Source organism: Oncorhynchus nerka, linkage group LG21, assembly GCF_034236695.1.
Source record: "Oncorhynchus nerka isolate Pitt River linkage group LG21, Oner_Uvic_2.0, whole genome shotgun sequence".
NCBI lineage: Eukaryota > Metazoa > Chordata > Actinopteri > Salmoniformes > Salmonidae > Oncorhynchus > Oncorhynchus nerka.
Genome location: NC_088416.1, coordinates 5,308,154 through 5,323,752, shown reverse-complemented (window position 1 = coordinate 5,323,752; position 15,599 = coordinate 5,308,154). Strand labels below are relative to the sequence as shown.

Sequence of the window (15,599 nt, the reverse complement as noted above, 5' to 3'; positions counted from 1 at the left end):
ATCAATGCAGTACGACGAATGACGAATTAGCCATCCATTGTGTTATATCATAAATTGCCTTACATGCCGTCACTGTTGTCAAAAGATTATAAACATGTTAAATTTAAGTTACTAACCCAGTCAGTCTTTGGGCCACATCCAGGTTCTTTATCAGTGACACACGTGAAGCAGTTGTTGGCTCTGTTGAACTCTGAAATCATAGGCATGAACTGAACATGTCCCACACAACTACATAAAAATAAATAATTTACATTTACTGTGAATTAAATGTCATTTACATACCAGACATTTTTAGTATATCCTCAGCCATTTCTTTCCGCAGTTGCTCCATGTGTTTTTGAAGGTTCCATATGAATTTGGGATGTTGGGGAAGTTCTGTGCACCTTCCTTGGCCATCTACACCAAAAAATAAAATATAGTTTTTGACCTAATTGTCACATAACAGCTAACCATTCATTATTGAAAATATAACTATCAAACCTGCATTACAAAGACCCCACAGCTGAAGGTGTCCTGCTGCATGGTGTGAGTTATTTCCCCTCCTTTACACTTTATGTCCGCCCAGTCGTCTTTTCCATGGCAGGATCTTCTCATTTTGAAGTATTCTCTTTTTTATGTAAACATAATGGAATTCTGATTAGTTATAGGCAAATGAATACACAAGCCAAATTTGCACGCTGTTTTCCTTATCACTATAATCTAGTAGTAATTTATTAGTAGAGGTATTTTCCTTTATTCCCCATTCTACACACACAGCCTAAATTATAAGCACTAAACCATTTACAGGACAATAATAAAAGTAGCATATAGGATCCAACCCTGTCACAGAGTGAATAAATGTAGAGCGTCTGTAGACTTGAAGAAAAAAATATTAAAGTGGCAGTTTCATCAGTATGTGCTTAAAGAAAGTCATATCACAAAGATCACAGATGACAGTGCCCACCAAATCTATGACAATAGAGAATGAATTGTAAGTACCAAAGTGTGTTTGTCAAAATAATATCTGAAAATGTCAGTTGTTGAACATAATACTTCTATTTGCAATAGCAATTTATGATATATGCAGTTGAGGAATATTCCATGTACCAACACTACATGTAGGACGGACATAAGACATTCCCACATACAGTATTTTTTGAATGTTTTATTTCACCTTTATTCAACCAGGTAAGCCAGTTGAGAACAAGTTCTCATTTACAACTGCGACTTGGCCAAGATAAAGCAAAGCAGTGTGACACAAACAACAACACAGAGTTACACATGGAATAAACAAACAAACAGTCAATAACACAATACAAAAGTCTATATACAGTATGTGCAAATGAAGTATGATTAGGGAGGTAAGGCAATAAATAGGCCGTAGTGGCGAAATAATTACAATTTCGCAAATAAACACTGGAGTGAGATGTGCAGAAGATGAATGTGCAAGTAGAGATACTGTGGTGCAGCAAAGGAGCAAAAAATAAAATAAATAAAAATATGGGGATGAGGTAGTTGGATGGGCTATTTATAGATAGGCTACGTACAGGTGCAATGATTTGTAAGCTGCTCTGATAGCTGATGCTTAAAGATAGTGAGGGAGATATGAGTCTCCAGCTTCAGTGATTTTTGCCATTCGTTCCAGTCATTGGCAGCAGAGAACTGGAAGGAAAGGCAGCCTAAGGAGGAATTGGCTTTGGGGGTGACCAGTGAAATATACCTGCTGGAGGAGGTGCTGCTATGATGACCAGTGAGCTGAGATAAGGAAGGTCTTTACCTAGCAAGGACTTATAGATGACGTGGAGCCAGTGGGTTTGGTGATGAATATGAAGCGAGAGCCAGCCAACGAGAGCATACAGGTCACAGTGGTGGGTAGTATATGGGGCTTTAGTGACAAAACGTATGGCACTGTGATAGACTGCATCCAATTTGCTGAGTAGAGTGTTGGAGGCTATTTTGTAAATGACATCGCCGAAGTCAAGGATCGGTAGGATAGTCAGTTTTAACGAGGGTATTTTTAGCAGCATGAGTGAAGGATGCTTTGTTGCGAAATAGGAAGCCGAATCTAGATGTAATTTTGGATTGGAGATGCTTAATATGAGTCTGGAAGGAGAGTTTACAGAGTTTGTTTGTAGTTGTCCACATATTCTAAGTCAGAACCGTCCAGAGTCGTGATGCTAGGCGGGTGGGCAGATGAGGGCAGCGATCGGTTGAAGAGCATGCATTTAGTTTTACTTCCATTTAAGAGCAGTTGGAGGCCACAGAAGGAGAGTTGTTTGGCATTGAAGCTCGTCTGGAGGTTAGTTAACGCAGTGTCCAAAGAAGGGCCAGAAGTATACAGAATGGTGTTGTCTGCGTAGAGGTGGATCAGAGAATCACCAGCCGCAAGAGCGACATCATTGCTGTATACAGAGAAAAGAGTCTGCCCGAGAATTGAACCCTGTGGCACCCCCATAGAGACTGGCTCATTTGACACACTGAACTCTATCTGAGAAGTAGTTGGTGAACCAGGCGAGGCAGTCATTTGACAAACCAAGGCTGTTGAGTCTGCCGATAAGAATGTGGTGATTGAGTCGAAAGCCTTGGCCAGGTCGATGGATACGGCTGCACGGTATTGTCTTTTGTCGATGCCGATTATGTTATCATTTAGGATCTTGAGCGTGGCTGAGGTGCACCCATGACCAGCTCGGAAACCAGATTGCATAGCGGAGAAGTTACAGTGGGATTCAAAATGGTCGGTGATCTGTTTTGTTAACTTGGCTTTGAAGACCTTCGAAAGGCAGGGTAGGATAGATATAGGTCTGTAACAGTTTGGGTCTAGAGTGTCTCCCACTTTGAAGAGGGGGATGACCGCGGCAGATTTCCAATCTTTGGGGATCTCAGACGATACGAAAGAGAGGTTGAAATTAATGTAAAACCATATGAGATGAAAATTGACAAACTAAAGGGTGTGCAATGTGTAGGGCCACTTAGTGGACATTCTGAACCTTGTTTGAAGTCACTAGGTCTCATGACCAAGGAGCAAACTAAAGACAAGTACAGAAACAGACTCAATGCTGAGCATGACCTTAGGGTTGCACTGTCAAAAACTGAGCCCAGAATAGACATTCTTGATGAAAACTTCAACCAGCCACACACCTTTCATTAGGAGTGTGTGTGTGTGTGTGTGTGTGTGTGTGCGCTTGCGTGTTTGTTTTCTGGTCTACGTCTGTGTGATATGATCAATTTATTCCAGTTCAGAATGAAAATGATTTATTGTATTTTAACACCAACCATTCCAACCTAGACTGATATGTAAGAGTGTTTTTAATGGGGGAAAATAAACATGAATCGCTATTTATATGGGTATTTCATTTCATTGTCATGTGTTTTTGTCTTTATTACATTTGTTTTAAACATAAGGGCAATTAAATGTACCTATATGTACCTATAGTTGCAGGTTTTCATAAGCTTGGGTCCCAGGAAAACACAGAATTTCTCATTTGGGTCCCAGGCTGAAAAAGTTGAAGAATCCCTGGTCTAACCACATGGAGCAGAGCGCCTAGTCCTACTCCCTGTATTGTAATGCTTGGAAAGTGTTACATGGAGGGAGGGAGAGAGAGAGGGAGCGAGAGAATCCTTTCCTCATTCATTGGAGGAGGGAGGTTTTGGCACAGGCAATGTATGGAAGCCCGGCAGTGTTTATTTAATATATGGATCTTGTTTTTAGCCTTTGATGACACTGTTTAAAATCTGATATCTAATAAGTCAGGTATTCTGTTTAAAGCTGTGCCAGTGGGTTCAGTACAATGTGATGGGAGAGAGAAAGGCAGCTGAGTACAGGCTGAGCGGGGGGGGGGGGGACTTTCTACCATTGACGTTAAATAACATTGGAGATGTGAGGCTGGCTGCTCAGAGACAGTAATGGTATTGGATGTGGCGCTGTAGAGAATACCAGAGAGGTCTTATGTCACACCTGAAAGAACTCTAACTCATGGAATGATTTTAGAATTCAACATTACAGTCCAAGTGTGATGAATCCTGTTGAGTCTAGTGGCTGTTCTCTGAAGCTTGGGATGCCACATGGGAGGGATTCTGCACCTTGCCCACCGCCATCCCTGTTCATCCTACCTGACAAGTAGAAAGGTCGAGGAGGTGAGGCTCTCAGTTAGCTGACAGTAATGGATGTCTCTAGGCTCTGTGATGCTGTGATACTGGGTTACTGGTATCAAAAATGTACACTCACTACTGTAAGTCGCTCTGGATAAGAGCGTCTGCTAAATGACAAAACATTTGAATAAATACATGTAAACTCAGATTGGACCGTTTGCTGAATCATTCTGAATAATGCAGGGGTTTTAAATAATTACATGTTTATGTCTTTAGGATGGATGACATTCAGCTGTGTAAGGAAATCACTCGCCTCAAGAAGGAGCTCCAGAAACTGGTGTCCATACCAGGTATAATCTATGTTTACATTGTGTGCCCAACTATTATTTATTTATTATTAATATTCTTTTTTATATTCTTTTCTTTACTTTAGTTAGGGCAATGAGTATGAGAATAGTGTTTTGGATGGAGAGGTCAACTACTGAGAGGTCTTGAACTGCAGACTAAGGTACAATGGATTGTAGAGGGTTAAATTCCAGACATACTGTAAAACTTGCCGTCAATGGCAGTAAAGATTGCCTCTGATTGGACAGACAATCTCGTCCTGACCTCTGTCCAACACCACACCCTCTACAGTTTCAGAGTACACACAGAATCAGGAAGTGGCGTTGTGTCATAAGCATAAACACTTCTCGACAAACAATACCCATCTTTCATACTCAGCTGGGACCATGTGGGGCCTTTCTCACGCAGGGTAAATTAATTTGTGCTTAATGAAACTGACATTGTCTTTATATCCTATGATATGTGTAAATTGTTGTGCTGTAAAATAGTTGGTAACACTTTACTGTAGGTGTCCTTATGCATGCATTCATAAAGCCTTATAACAAGTATATTAAGGCCAGAGGGGGTGTGGTATATGGCCAATATACCACGGCTAAGGGCTGTTCTTACGCACGACGCAACATGGAGTGCCTTATTGCTGCTATGAACTGGTTACCAACATAATTAGAAGAGTAAACAAGTAGTTTTGTGTCATACCCATGGTATATTTAAGCAATAAGGCCTGAGGGGGTGTGGTATATGGCCAATATACCACGGATAAGGGCTGTTCTTTTGCACGACGCAACATGTGGTATATTGGCCACATATCACAAACCTCAGAGGTGCCTTATTGCTATTATAAACTGGTTACCAACATAATTAGGGCAGTTAAAATACATGTTTTGTCATACCCATGGTACACAATCTGATATACCATGGCTTTCAACCAATCAGCATTCAGGACTCAAACCACCCAGTTTATAATGACTGATAAACCACAGCTTTCAGCCAATCATCATCCAGGAGCCAAACTACCTAGTTTATAAAACACATTATAACATTTGTCATAAGCTGTTATAAGTAGTTTTAATGAATCATGATTCACAGCATGAGATGTTATAAAACCAGATCTAATTAGTTTTAAAAATTACTGTTCATCCTGTTGTCATATATTGAGTTTGTTCTACCACTGATTTAACCCCTGTTGACAGTGGATATATTTCGCACAATTGACCCAGGTTCGTCCGGGTTTGGCCGGGGTAGGCCATCATTGTAAATAAGAATTTGTTCTTAACTGACTGCCTAGTTAAATAAAATTAAAATGTAAAATTAAAATACAGTGACATGTTACCAAATAATTAATAAGTGAGGTCAGTAGTCCCTTCACCATCCACAAAATGTAATAGCTGTATAATTTGTACTTAATTCTTGAAACGATTCTTCAGCACAGCAGAATCCTGTGAAGAGATACTGTATACATTGTCATTATAGAAGTGATCAAACTCAAACCCCCCTTTAAACAATGTTTCCCTATTAACATGGAATACTCTACCGAAATATATCCACTGTCAACGGGTCAAATTGGTGGTAGAACAAACCCCTATCCCGTGTTCATTTCGTCAGCAATAAATATCAAGAAAAATAATCATCAACAAACTATTTTTCCTGACTAAAACTATGATGATAACAAGACGACATTCCCTGGGGAAAAAAACGATAACTATTACAAAATTGCTTTTCATTTTAGTCAAAGAAAATATATTTCGGTAGAGACAAGAAATTGATATGCGGACCATGGCGGGAGACAGAGTAACATGCTAACCATACCGCTTGCGCTAGGGACATCTGCGTAGGCAGGCGGTAAAATTGAAATTGGTTCTATTTGTGATGCTCAACGTGCTGCCACAAGGGTTTCTACAGTTGCCCTCTGTGTATGGAAAGATTTATTCAAAGGCCTGTTCTGAAGAAAAACACTCTGTTGGCTGACTTCTGAATCTGAAGACAGGACTCCAACCTACTCCTCCATTTCACTGTTATGCTGATTTTGGAGCTGTGGAGTGTGATTTTTGTTCTGGTAGAAAACTCAAAGCTGTCAAGTCCTGTCTGGTGTGTCTGGCCTTTTGCTGTGAGACTCACCTCAAGCCTCACTATGAATCTCCTACCTTTAAGAAGCACCACTTGGTCCAAGCCACCACACAGCTACAGGAGAAGATCTGCTCTCATCATGTTAAACTACTAGAGGTTTATTGCCGGTCCGATCAGCAGTTTATCTGTTATCAGTGTTTGCTAGATGAACATAAAGGCCATGAAACAGTCTCAGTGGAAGCAGAAAGGATTGCGAAACAGAGAGAGTTGGGGGAGACATTCCAGTAGAGGACCCAAGGGATAAAGAAGGAGAAGAATAAAGTAAGAAAGGCTATGAAGTCACTCAAGCGATCTACATAGGGTGCGGTGAAGAACAGTGGAAATATCTTTACTGGCATGATCTGTTCCATTGAGAAAAGGCACTCTGAGGTGAAGAAGCTGATCATAGCCCGGAAGAGGGTTGAAGGGATTCATGTTGAAGAGCGATTGGTGCGACTGGAGCAGGACGTGGTTGAGCTGAAGGAGGAGAGGCAATGAGCTGGAGGAAACTGAGGATCACATCCATTTCCTCCAGGCTGTCCAGTCTCTCTGTGTCACTCCTGCATCTGAAGCCTTACCTAGCACTGTCGACCAACATGTCTCCTTTGAAGATGTGAAGGAATCAGTCTCCGGACTAAAATAACGACTGGAGGATGTATTGGAGGAGGACATGGCCAAGATATCTGGAAATTATCAGCTCACATTGGATCCCAACACAGCACATAACAAACTGTATCTGTCGGTGGGGAACAGAGATGTTAAATGGGACCAGTGTCAGTTGTTGGAATATCCTGACCATCCAGACAGATTTACCTTCTACCCCCAGGTGCCGTGTAGGGAGGGTCTGTCTGGAGCCTGCTACTGGGAGGTACACTGGGACGGGGATGGGTCAGTTTGTATAGCCGTCTCATATAAAGGGATCAGCAGAAAAGACAGAGGCAGTTTGTTTGGGAAGAATGATCGATCCTGGTGTTTAATCTGCTCTGACTATAGCTGCACCTTCTACCACAATGATAAACAGACTGATATCCCTGTCCCCTGCTCTTCCAGAGTAGGAGTGTACCTGGACCACAAGACAGTAATTCTGTCCTTCTATGGCGTCTCAATGACCCTCCTCCATAGAGTCCAGACCACGTTCACTCAGCACCTCTATCCTGGGTTTGGGGTAGATTTAGTGGGTTCTGTGAAGATAATGGCATTAACACATTAACTTTGATAAGAATGTAAGCAGAAAATTGCATCTGGTGATTTGTTTCTTTTGTCAAGATGTATCCACTGCATGTGGGACCTAACACAATTTGTGCTTCATAAAACTTTTGTTGTAAATTGTTGTGGATTTTCTGATTTCTGATTTTTCATGAGTTGTAAGTGCTGTAAAATAATGATTACGGCTGGATTCAATCCATATCGCTGAAGTTCAGCGCTCTAGAGCAATTTAAAGGTAAAGGTCATTTCCTATTGAGCCGACATACGCAGCGTTTGCCGGGAATGCAGTCTCATCTAACACGGGAACACTACCTTTACATTTCTATCACCCTGTAGCGCAGCTCTACAGCACCACAGACTGAATCCAGTCGTAAGTGAGATCATTAAATCCTTCAACAAGCACAAAATGTATGTTATGTGTCAATAATGATTACAATGTGTTAATATCGACTTGGGGAATGAGACACTGTGTAATCATACATTATCATGACCAAAGTGATCAAACTCATAAAACAATTCTGTTACAGACAATGACAAGTCCAACGAGGACAGGCAGAAAGAGGAGGATCTTCTCCAGCAGATCCACAAGCTGGTGGAGACCAGAGATTTCCTTGTTGACGATGTGGAGTTTGAGAGGCTAAGGCAAGTGAGACCGACTGGGGTTCGAAACCAGGTGTCATGCTCACCAGAACACTGTTAGCTCTCTGAGCTAATGCCTAGGCATTTACCTTGGGGTCCCAACGTACAGTATGTTGTCCCCCCAGAAATACAAATACAAATACAATACAAGGTAATAATTGATTGTTTTTGAGGCATGTGAAGACACCCAGGGAGAAAGGGCATGAGGATATGGAGTCTTAGTCATCGCTAGCAGGAACAGACAGAAATGTAGCGTTTCAAGTTCCACTCATCCATTTTTCTTCCCTCTACAGGGAAAGGGAGGAGGACAAAGAAATGGCTGATTTCCTCCAGTCCAAGTTCCCCAGAAACTCCAAGAAGAAAGGTGTGTGTGTGTGTGTGTGTGTGTGTGTGTGTGTGTGTGTGTGTGTGTGTGTGTGTGTGTGTGTGTGTGTGTGTGTGTGTGGTCATAGTGAGTTATTATTTTCCATTCAAATGCTCAATTGTATGTCTCAACGTTTTCAAGTATTCACTTTGAGGCAGTAAGAGTCAGTGGCCTTGATTTGATGACGATTTCTTTGGACAGTTTGGCGCCTCTTTCTTGTTAAATTCTTTCTTCCCTACTGAAGCATTTATTTTTGAAACTATGTTTTTCACCCACAAAAATGCATACATCTTTGAACTGGCTCCCCACCGAGCAAAATTTGTTTTCATCAGCGTGTATTCTGCTCATATCAGATCATCTGAAGGCGTGTGTGTGCATGCATGTGTCTGCGTACCCTTGTGTCTGGGTGAGTCTGAATGTGTGTGTCATTATGTCTGATCTACTACTGCATCACCAGTGCTCCACCTGGTACATCCCCATATCCTCTGACTGACTCCACCTCCTCTTCCTCAGGTCAGATTCCAGCCAGACGGCTAACGTCCAGGGCCCAGCAGACCTCGTCCCCCTTCACCAAGACAGGCCTGTCCCTGCTGAAGGAGTGCTGTGGCTTCACCTGCTCCATCATGTAGGCCGGGCCCTCAGGGGCTCTACCATGGAGCCAAAATAGAACCCTGTTGCATCACAGTTTCAGCTTTCCAACCCGAGTAACACTTGAAGTACGGACAGACAACCAGCCAGTGGAGTAGGTTGGGTATGTCGCCAGGATGAGATTAGTGGTGTTTTATCTCCCAGTCTATGCTGCATCCCGTCTGGGCTGTGTTTCTCTTTCACTCCTTTGTTTCTGTCTCTCTCCCTGACCAACCCTCCCTCCCCCCTTCTCTCTCTCTCTGTCTCTCTCTGTCTCTCTCTGTCTCTCTCTCCCTATCCAACCCCCCTCTCTCTCTCTCTCTCTCTCTCTCTCTCTCTCTCTCCTGTCCCTCCCTCCCTCTCTCTCCCTCCCTCCCTCTCTCTCTCTCTCTCTCTCTCTCTCTCTCTCTCTCTCTCTCTCTCTCCCTGTCCAACCCTCCCTCCCTTCCCCCTCTCTCTCTCTCCCTGTCCAACCCTCTCTCTCTCTCTCTCTCTCTCTCTCTCTCTCTCTCCCTGTCCAATCCTCCCTCGCCCTCTCTCTCTCTCTCTCTCTCTCTCTCTCTCTCTCTCCCTGTCCAACCCCCCCTCTCTCTCTCTCCCTGTCCAACCCCCCCCCCCCCTCTCTCTCTCTCTCTCTCTCTCTCTCACACATTAGGGCCCCAGTCCTATCTGCACTTCTAGTTGAGTTCTATACCCAGTGTCCCCTCTCCGCATCAGGCTCATCCCCCATGAGGCTGTGCAATGATCTTCCGTCGTCTGTATCAGACTATTCTCATTCATCATTGTCAGAGTTCCTCCTACTGCCTCTCCCCGCCTCTCAATGGTGTCACCAATGCTCTCAGAGCAGTTCATTCTGGACTATCTCACTGGCTTTGGTACCTTTATATACCTAGAACCTGTCCCTTCATCGAGATTGGATGTAAACGTAATTTGCATGAGTCAGATATTGCTATCAAATTATGTACAAAGCTCTGCTTGTCCACCAGTGGCAGATGTTAAATATTGCTGCCCCGGTGTAGATGATTATTTGTGATGCCTGAGACTAAACCCAACAGTGAAGATGTACTGTACAGTATTTTCTAATTGGAACATCATACATACATCTCTTTAAGCCCTGTTTAGCCTCCTTAACTCTTTTACCTTTCAAATTGCTGTAGTTGCCTTTGAACAGACTTCCCACTGGCTCACTAATTCATAGTCAGCGTTAATTGACGGCAGCCTAATCATGCTGCCAGGTCAACGTTAGCCAGACATGCAACTGATGGGCTAATTGATGTTTCGTGATAAGAGTATGGTTTCGTGATAACGTGACACTAACGTCGGACTATAAGCAACTCACTAAAAAAAAGAGGTCATTAGTCACAGACTTGACAACTACGTCCAATTAAGAGGCCTTTAGGAGTGACTGAACATACTGAACAACTTAGCTTAGCAGATGACTCATCACTCGCTTCCTTTCCTGTTGTTGTTGTTGTTATTTAATACATACACTCAAAGTATATATTTTATGGGACTACAAAATGACTCGTCCTTCCACATTGCTGACTTTACACACACTAGAGGTTAGTGTGCAGTATACCGATCAGCAGGAAAGGTTTCCACCGTAACAACAGTCATTTTGAGTGGAACTGCAGCTCACTGCAGCTAACATTGTTGCACTGTATTACTGACAGCCTGTTATTATTACTGACAACATGTTAAACTGTATAGGTCTACTGTAAACTGTGTCGGTAATTGTCAGTAATTACTAGGCAGTCCGTGTCAACACGGAACCACAGTTCAGTGTCAAGCCTCTCCATGGCTACTCATTGGAAATGGAGATGATAACTTTTCAGTGGTCGCCCTAGCAACCACAGCGTAGGAAGTCCGAACATACTGTATACAATGAGAAAAAAGCACTACATTACACACACGCTGGTATCTGTTGGGTGTGTTTTTATTTTTTTATTCTCTGAAATCAGGGTCCCTCTGAAGTCTCCTCTGAAAGCTGGGTTTCTCTGAAGTCTCCTCTGAAATCAGGGTTCCTCTGAAGTCTCCTCTGAAATCAGGGTTCCTCTGAAGTCTCCTCTGAAATCAGGGTTCCTCCGAAGTCTCCTCTGAAGTCTCCTCTGAAAGCAGGGTTTCTCCGAAGTCTCCTCTGAAAACAGGGTTTCTCTGAAGTCTCCTCTGAAATCAGGGTTCCTCTGAAGTCTCCTCTGAAATCAGGGTTCCTCCGAAGTCTCCTCTGAAATCAGGGTTCCTCTGAAGTCTCCTCTGAAAGCAGGGTTCCTCTGAAGTCTCCTCTGAAATCAGGGTTCCTCCGAAGTCTCCTCTGAAATCAGGGTTCCTCTGAAGTCTCCTCTGAAATCAGGGTTCCTCTGAAGTCTCCTCTGAAATCAAGGGTCTTTTCTTTCCTAGGCAGCCCCTATGACATGCTATTGAATGTTGGTACCGTCACCACACCTCAATTATAAAACACAATTTCATCATGCACCATTTGCCACGCTCATCCCTTATTCCCATATAGAACAAGGTGGTAATTTTGTGTTACCGAGGGGAGGGAAGGAGAGGGGTAGTCTGGCTGACACGACCCACATGACTATACAGCGAAGAGCTGTGACCCACTTCGAGGACTTCGAAAGCTGGTGTTAGCCAGACCAAGAGAGATGGAGGAGAGGAAGGATAAGCTAGTGTGAGTCATCAGTAGTAGAGAGAGGAGAGAGCTTTGACAAAGTTCCTGTTGTTGTCGCGAGTGTCCTTGGTGAGCTGCCAGAACGGTTAGTTTTGTCAATCAAACAAGCAGCAAGCATAATCCGGTGACCCCCACGCTCTATCTCTGCACCTCACAACGCTTTCCTCTGAGCAGGGGGGACACGGGGGAAGTGACACGCGGGTGACATGTAACTGTCATCACAAGGTTGCTATGACCACCCTTGTTTTGGCAGCATACCTCCCCTGAGTTGGTTCTCTCTCCTTGTATCACAGCAACAATGCTGGATTCAAGTGTTAGTTGTCAAGAACTCAATACTTCTGCATTGCTCTCCCACCTAATCCGAATCTGTCAACCTCAACTCAATACTTCTGCATTGCTCTCCCACCTAATCCGAATCTGTCAACCTCAACTCAATACTTCTGCATTGCTCTCCCACCTAATCCGAATCTGTCAACCTCAACTCAATACTTCTGCATTGCTCTCCCACCTAATCCGAATCTGTCAACTTCAACTCAATACTTCTGCCTTGCTCTCCCACCTAATCCGAATCTGTCAACCTCAACTCAATACTTCCGCATTGCTCTCCCACCTAATCCGAATCTGTCAAGCCAGTATAGTCACATAACAGTGCCCTCCAGAGGCATCATGCCCATTGAAACTGAGGGACATGTGCCCCCTTAATATCATCCGTTTATAGGATGAAATTGAAGAAAAAAAACACACTAGTAGTGTTTGAGAGGATGTTGCACACTTTAACTTTAAGCAAGTCGATGTTGATGGGAGGATGAGTATAGCCCAAAGGGTTTATCTTACTTGAAGATTCCAGAATGCACTCTAGTTCGTCTCTCCTTTGTATTGCTGTGTATACTGTGTGTGTGTTTGTGCTCGGGTCCTACTTTAAAGTGCGATATGATGGAGACAATTCAATTCTCTTTTATTACTCCTCCTCCACACATACCCCTCTTTTGTCATTTTCTCTCCTTCCCTCTCTTATCCCCCCCTCCCTCTTTATCTCCTTCCCTCTCTTATCCCCCCCTCCCTCTTTCTCTCCTTCCCTCTCTTATCCCCCTCCCTCTTTCTCTCCTTCCCTCTCTTATCCCCCTCCCTCTTTCTCTCCTTCCCTCTCTTACCCCCCCTCTTTCTCTCCTTCCCTCTCTTATCCCCCCTCCCTCTTTCTCTCCCTCTTTTGACGAGGTCTCTGGAGCCTGATGTCTCACTCGCTTCATCTCTCTCTCCTTCTCTCTCTCTCTCTCTCTCTCTCCTGTCTCTCTTTCTGGGTGTTAGGGTGCAGGATGTGTCTAATTCTGTGTTGCTGTCAGTTTAGCTCCAATGGTCCACAGTCATACGGCCTCTCATGAAACCTGTCAACCAAAACAGTGTTGTGCTTTGTTTTTTCTTGTTTCGGGGAATTTGTATGTGTGGATAATGTATTATCAGGACATTGGCTATTCCATAGAGTGGAGAAACCAGTAAAAGCGAGTATTTTTGTATTTGACAGACCTGTTGTTGTTGGAAAGGTTTCATTATTCTGTGTTCATTGATTGTACAGTATGTTTTTATTAGATGTGTGTATATCCTGAGAATAGAGTGTAAAGTCAATGCTTCAGCGGCTGTATTTGTTACTGCATGCATATTGTAACAATGTTGAATTGAATCGTGTAGCTTACTATATTTATGTATATTGAATGTCCAGTCATTCATCATCTTTGCTTCACTGAAATATGTGTCGTAACAGGGAAATAATAACATTTCCAAAGAACCTAAGTGGAACAGGACAAAGCGTAACTCTAAGATGATATATTAAAAGATTGTGTATGTATAATCTGTGCCAAATATTTGGGAATCGTATGAAATTGTGTAGCATAATAACACAAGCTATGGATTTCAATACTGTATATTGAAAAATAAATATTGAGAATAAAATGGTAATAAGATATTGTTTATTCCTACTAACTTGTGCTCCGTATGTGTGTCCATTTGCTTCAGCTTCAGAGTTCGACCTGCCCTGCACCACTGCCCTAGAGAGTTATTTTATCTCAGCAGGACCAGTATTGGCTAACGTTGCTAATTAGCGGCACAGTGGCATCTGCCGCTATCAGGATGCTAATTGCTGGAGCATTAGTACCTTGGGCTTTACTGTTTCATGATTTACAGAGTCTATGCCCTGATGGGTTTGTCTATAAAGAGTTACTCGGGCTGATGGAGAGACCTGGTGGGTTACGTAATAGATTGAATGCAAATGTTAACCATGCTTCACCAACTCCATGGTTAAACTACTGCAACAAGCGTTGAGGGTTTAAAACGTTGTGATAAGGGTGTGTCGTGTCTTTGGCTATGCCGGATTAAGTGATATGACATGCTATTCTTTAAAATAATTTCTCCGTAATTAATATTACCTGATTGAGCTAATCATGTAAATGTAATTAACTAGAGAGTCGGGCACCACGAAGAATATTTGTAGAGCTGTTATCTTACGAATAAACTCTTAAAGACCTAGTAATATTTTACATCAATAGCAGTCAATATTAATCGCCATCTTAATTCCGTCTCATCTGAAACTTGTAAATTCTTTCTTATCTGCACGAACCCTGGCTAACAATTTGAATCAGCAATAATCATTTATTTATTAAATACCTAACTAATCACACAGAATTACACATACACATAATTAAATCATAACTTGATTACAAATTACGTCATAAAGGAAAACGTCCCTAGCGGGCGGAACAGATATGACAGCTGGTTACACAAAAGAAAAGGGGCTGGGTTTGAGTGAAAGAGCGGGAAGACTGAGGGACAAAGGGAGAAGCTGTGCTATCGTAAATACAGTATCTTATGCATTCTAAATGACCACCCATTTGGAAAAGGAAAATGCAATAAATATTTACTCTGAGCTGCACTTCGGTAGGTTGGTGGTAGATGGAAGGCCGTGTTGCCCAACCGAGTCCTTTGAAGAATGTCTCTGGTGGTCAATTGGATACGTTGTAGTAACGTTGTTGTGTGATAGACGGGATACTCTGTCTGTTCCTTCCTAACCCTCGTTTGCATCTGCTGTTGCTAACTTAACAGCTAGGAGGTATCACTTCTGTAGTGAATAAGAGTTCAAAGTTCATACCATTCGCAACCAAAGCTCACGCTGATGTTTGCTTCGTTCTGTAGTTATTATCTGAACCATTCTGACATCGGACTGTCGTCCTCACATCTTCGGAACAGATGGTTACATTGTCGTCAAGGGCTTATATAGGAAGGGAGAGGAGGGCGTGTTTGAGAAGTTTTATAGCCCATGTCCCTTCACAGAGCCCTATCTTATGAAAACCCAAATCTCACATTTTAGAAGCTAAAATCACATTTCGTCCCATCACGAATAATTTCATATTCAAACATTTAAATTGAACAACAATTCCATGTGAATCCGATTACTCTGATGTGTAGACTTTCCACTGTAGAGATTGTCATCTGATCATTGATGAGAATGTCTCAGATGACAACCGAACTGACATCATATTCATTAAGTACCACCGCATATGTTCCATTGGTCGGATTACCAGAATGTTA

General features: G+C 42.7%; 1 protein-coding gene across 1 annotated transcript in view; it reads left to right on the top strand.

The window, feature by feature from the left end:
* Positions 1–9,594, top strand: part of LOC115104403 (bMERB domain-containing protein 1-like) — a 46,972-nt gene extending 37,378 nt beyond the window's left edge. The window contains exons 3-6 of the mRNA XM_065006219.1: positions 4,345–4,418; positions 8,250–8,364; positions 8,655–8,725; positions 9,239–9,594. Coding sequence (XP_064862291.1) covers positions 4,345–4,418; positions 8,250–8,364; positions 8,655–8,725; positions 9,239–9,354 — 376 coding nt within the window. The 3' untranslated portion in view covers positions 9,355–9,594. The remainder of the gene's footprint in view (positions 1–4,344; positions 4,419–8,249; positions 8,365–8,654; positions 8,726–9,238) is intronic.
* Positions 9,595–15,599: the final 6,005 nt, after the last annotated feature.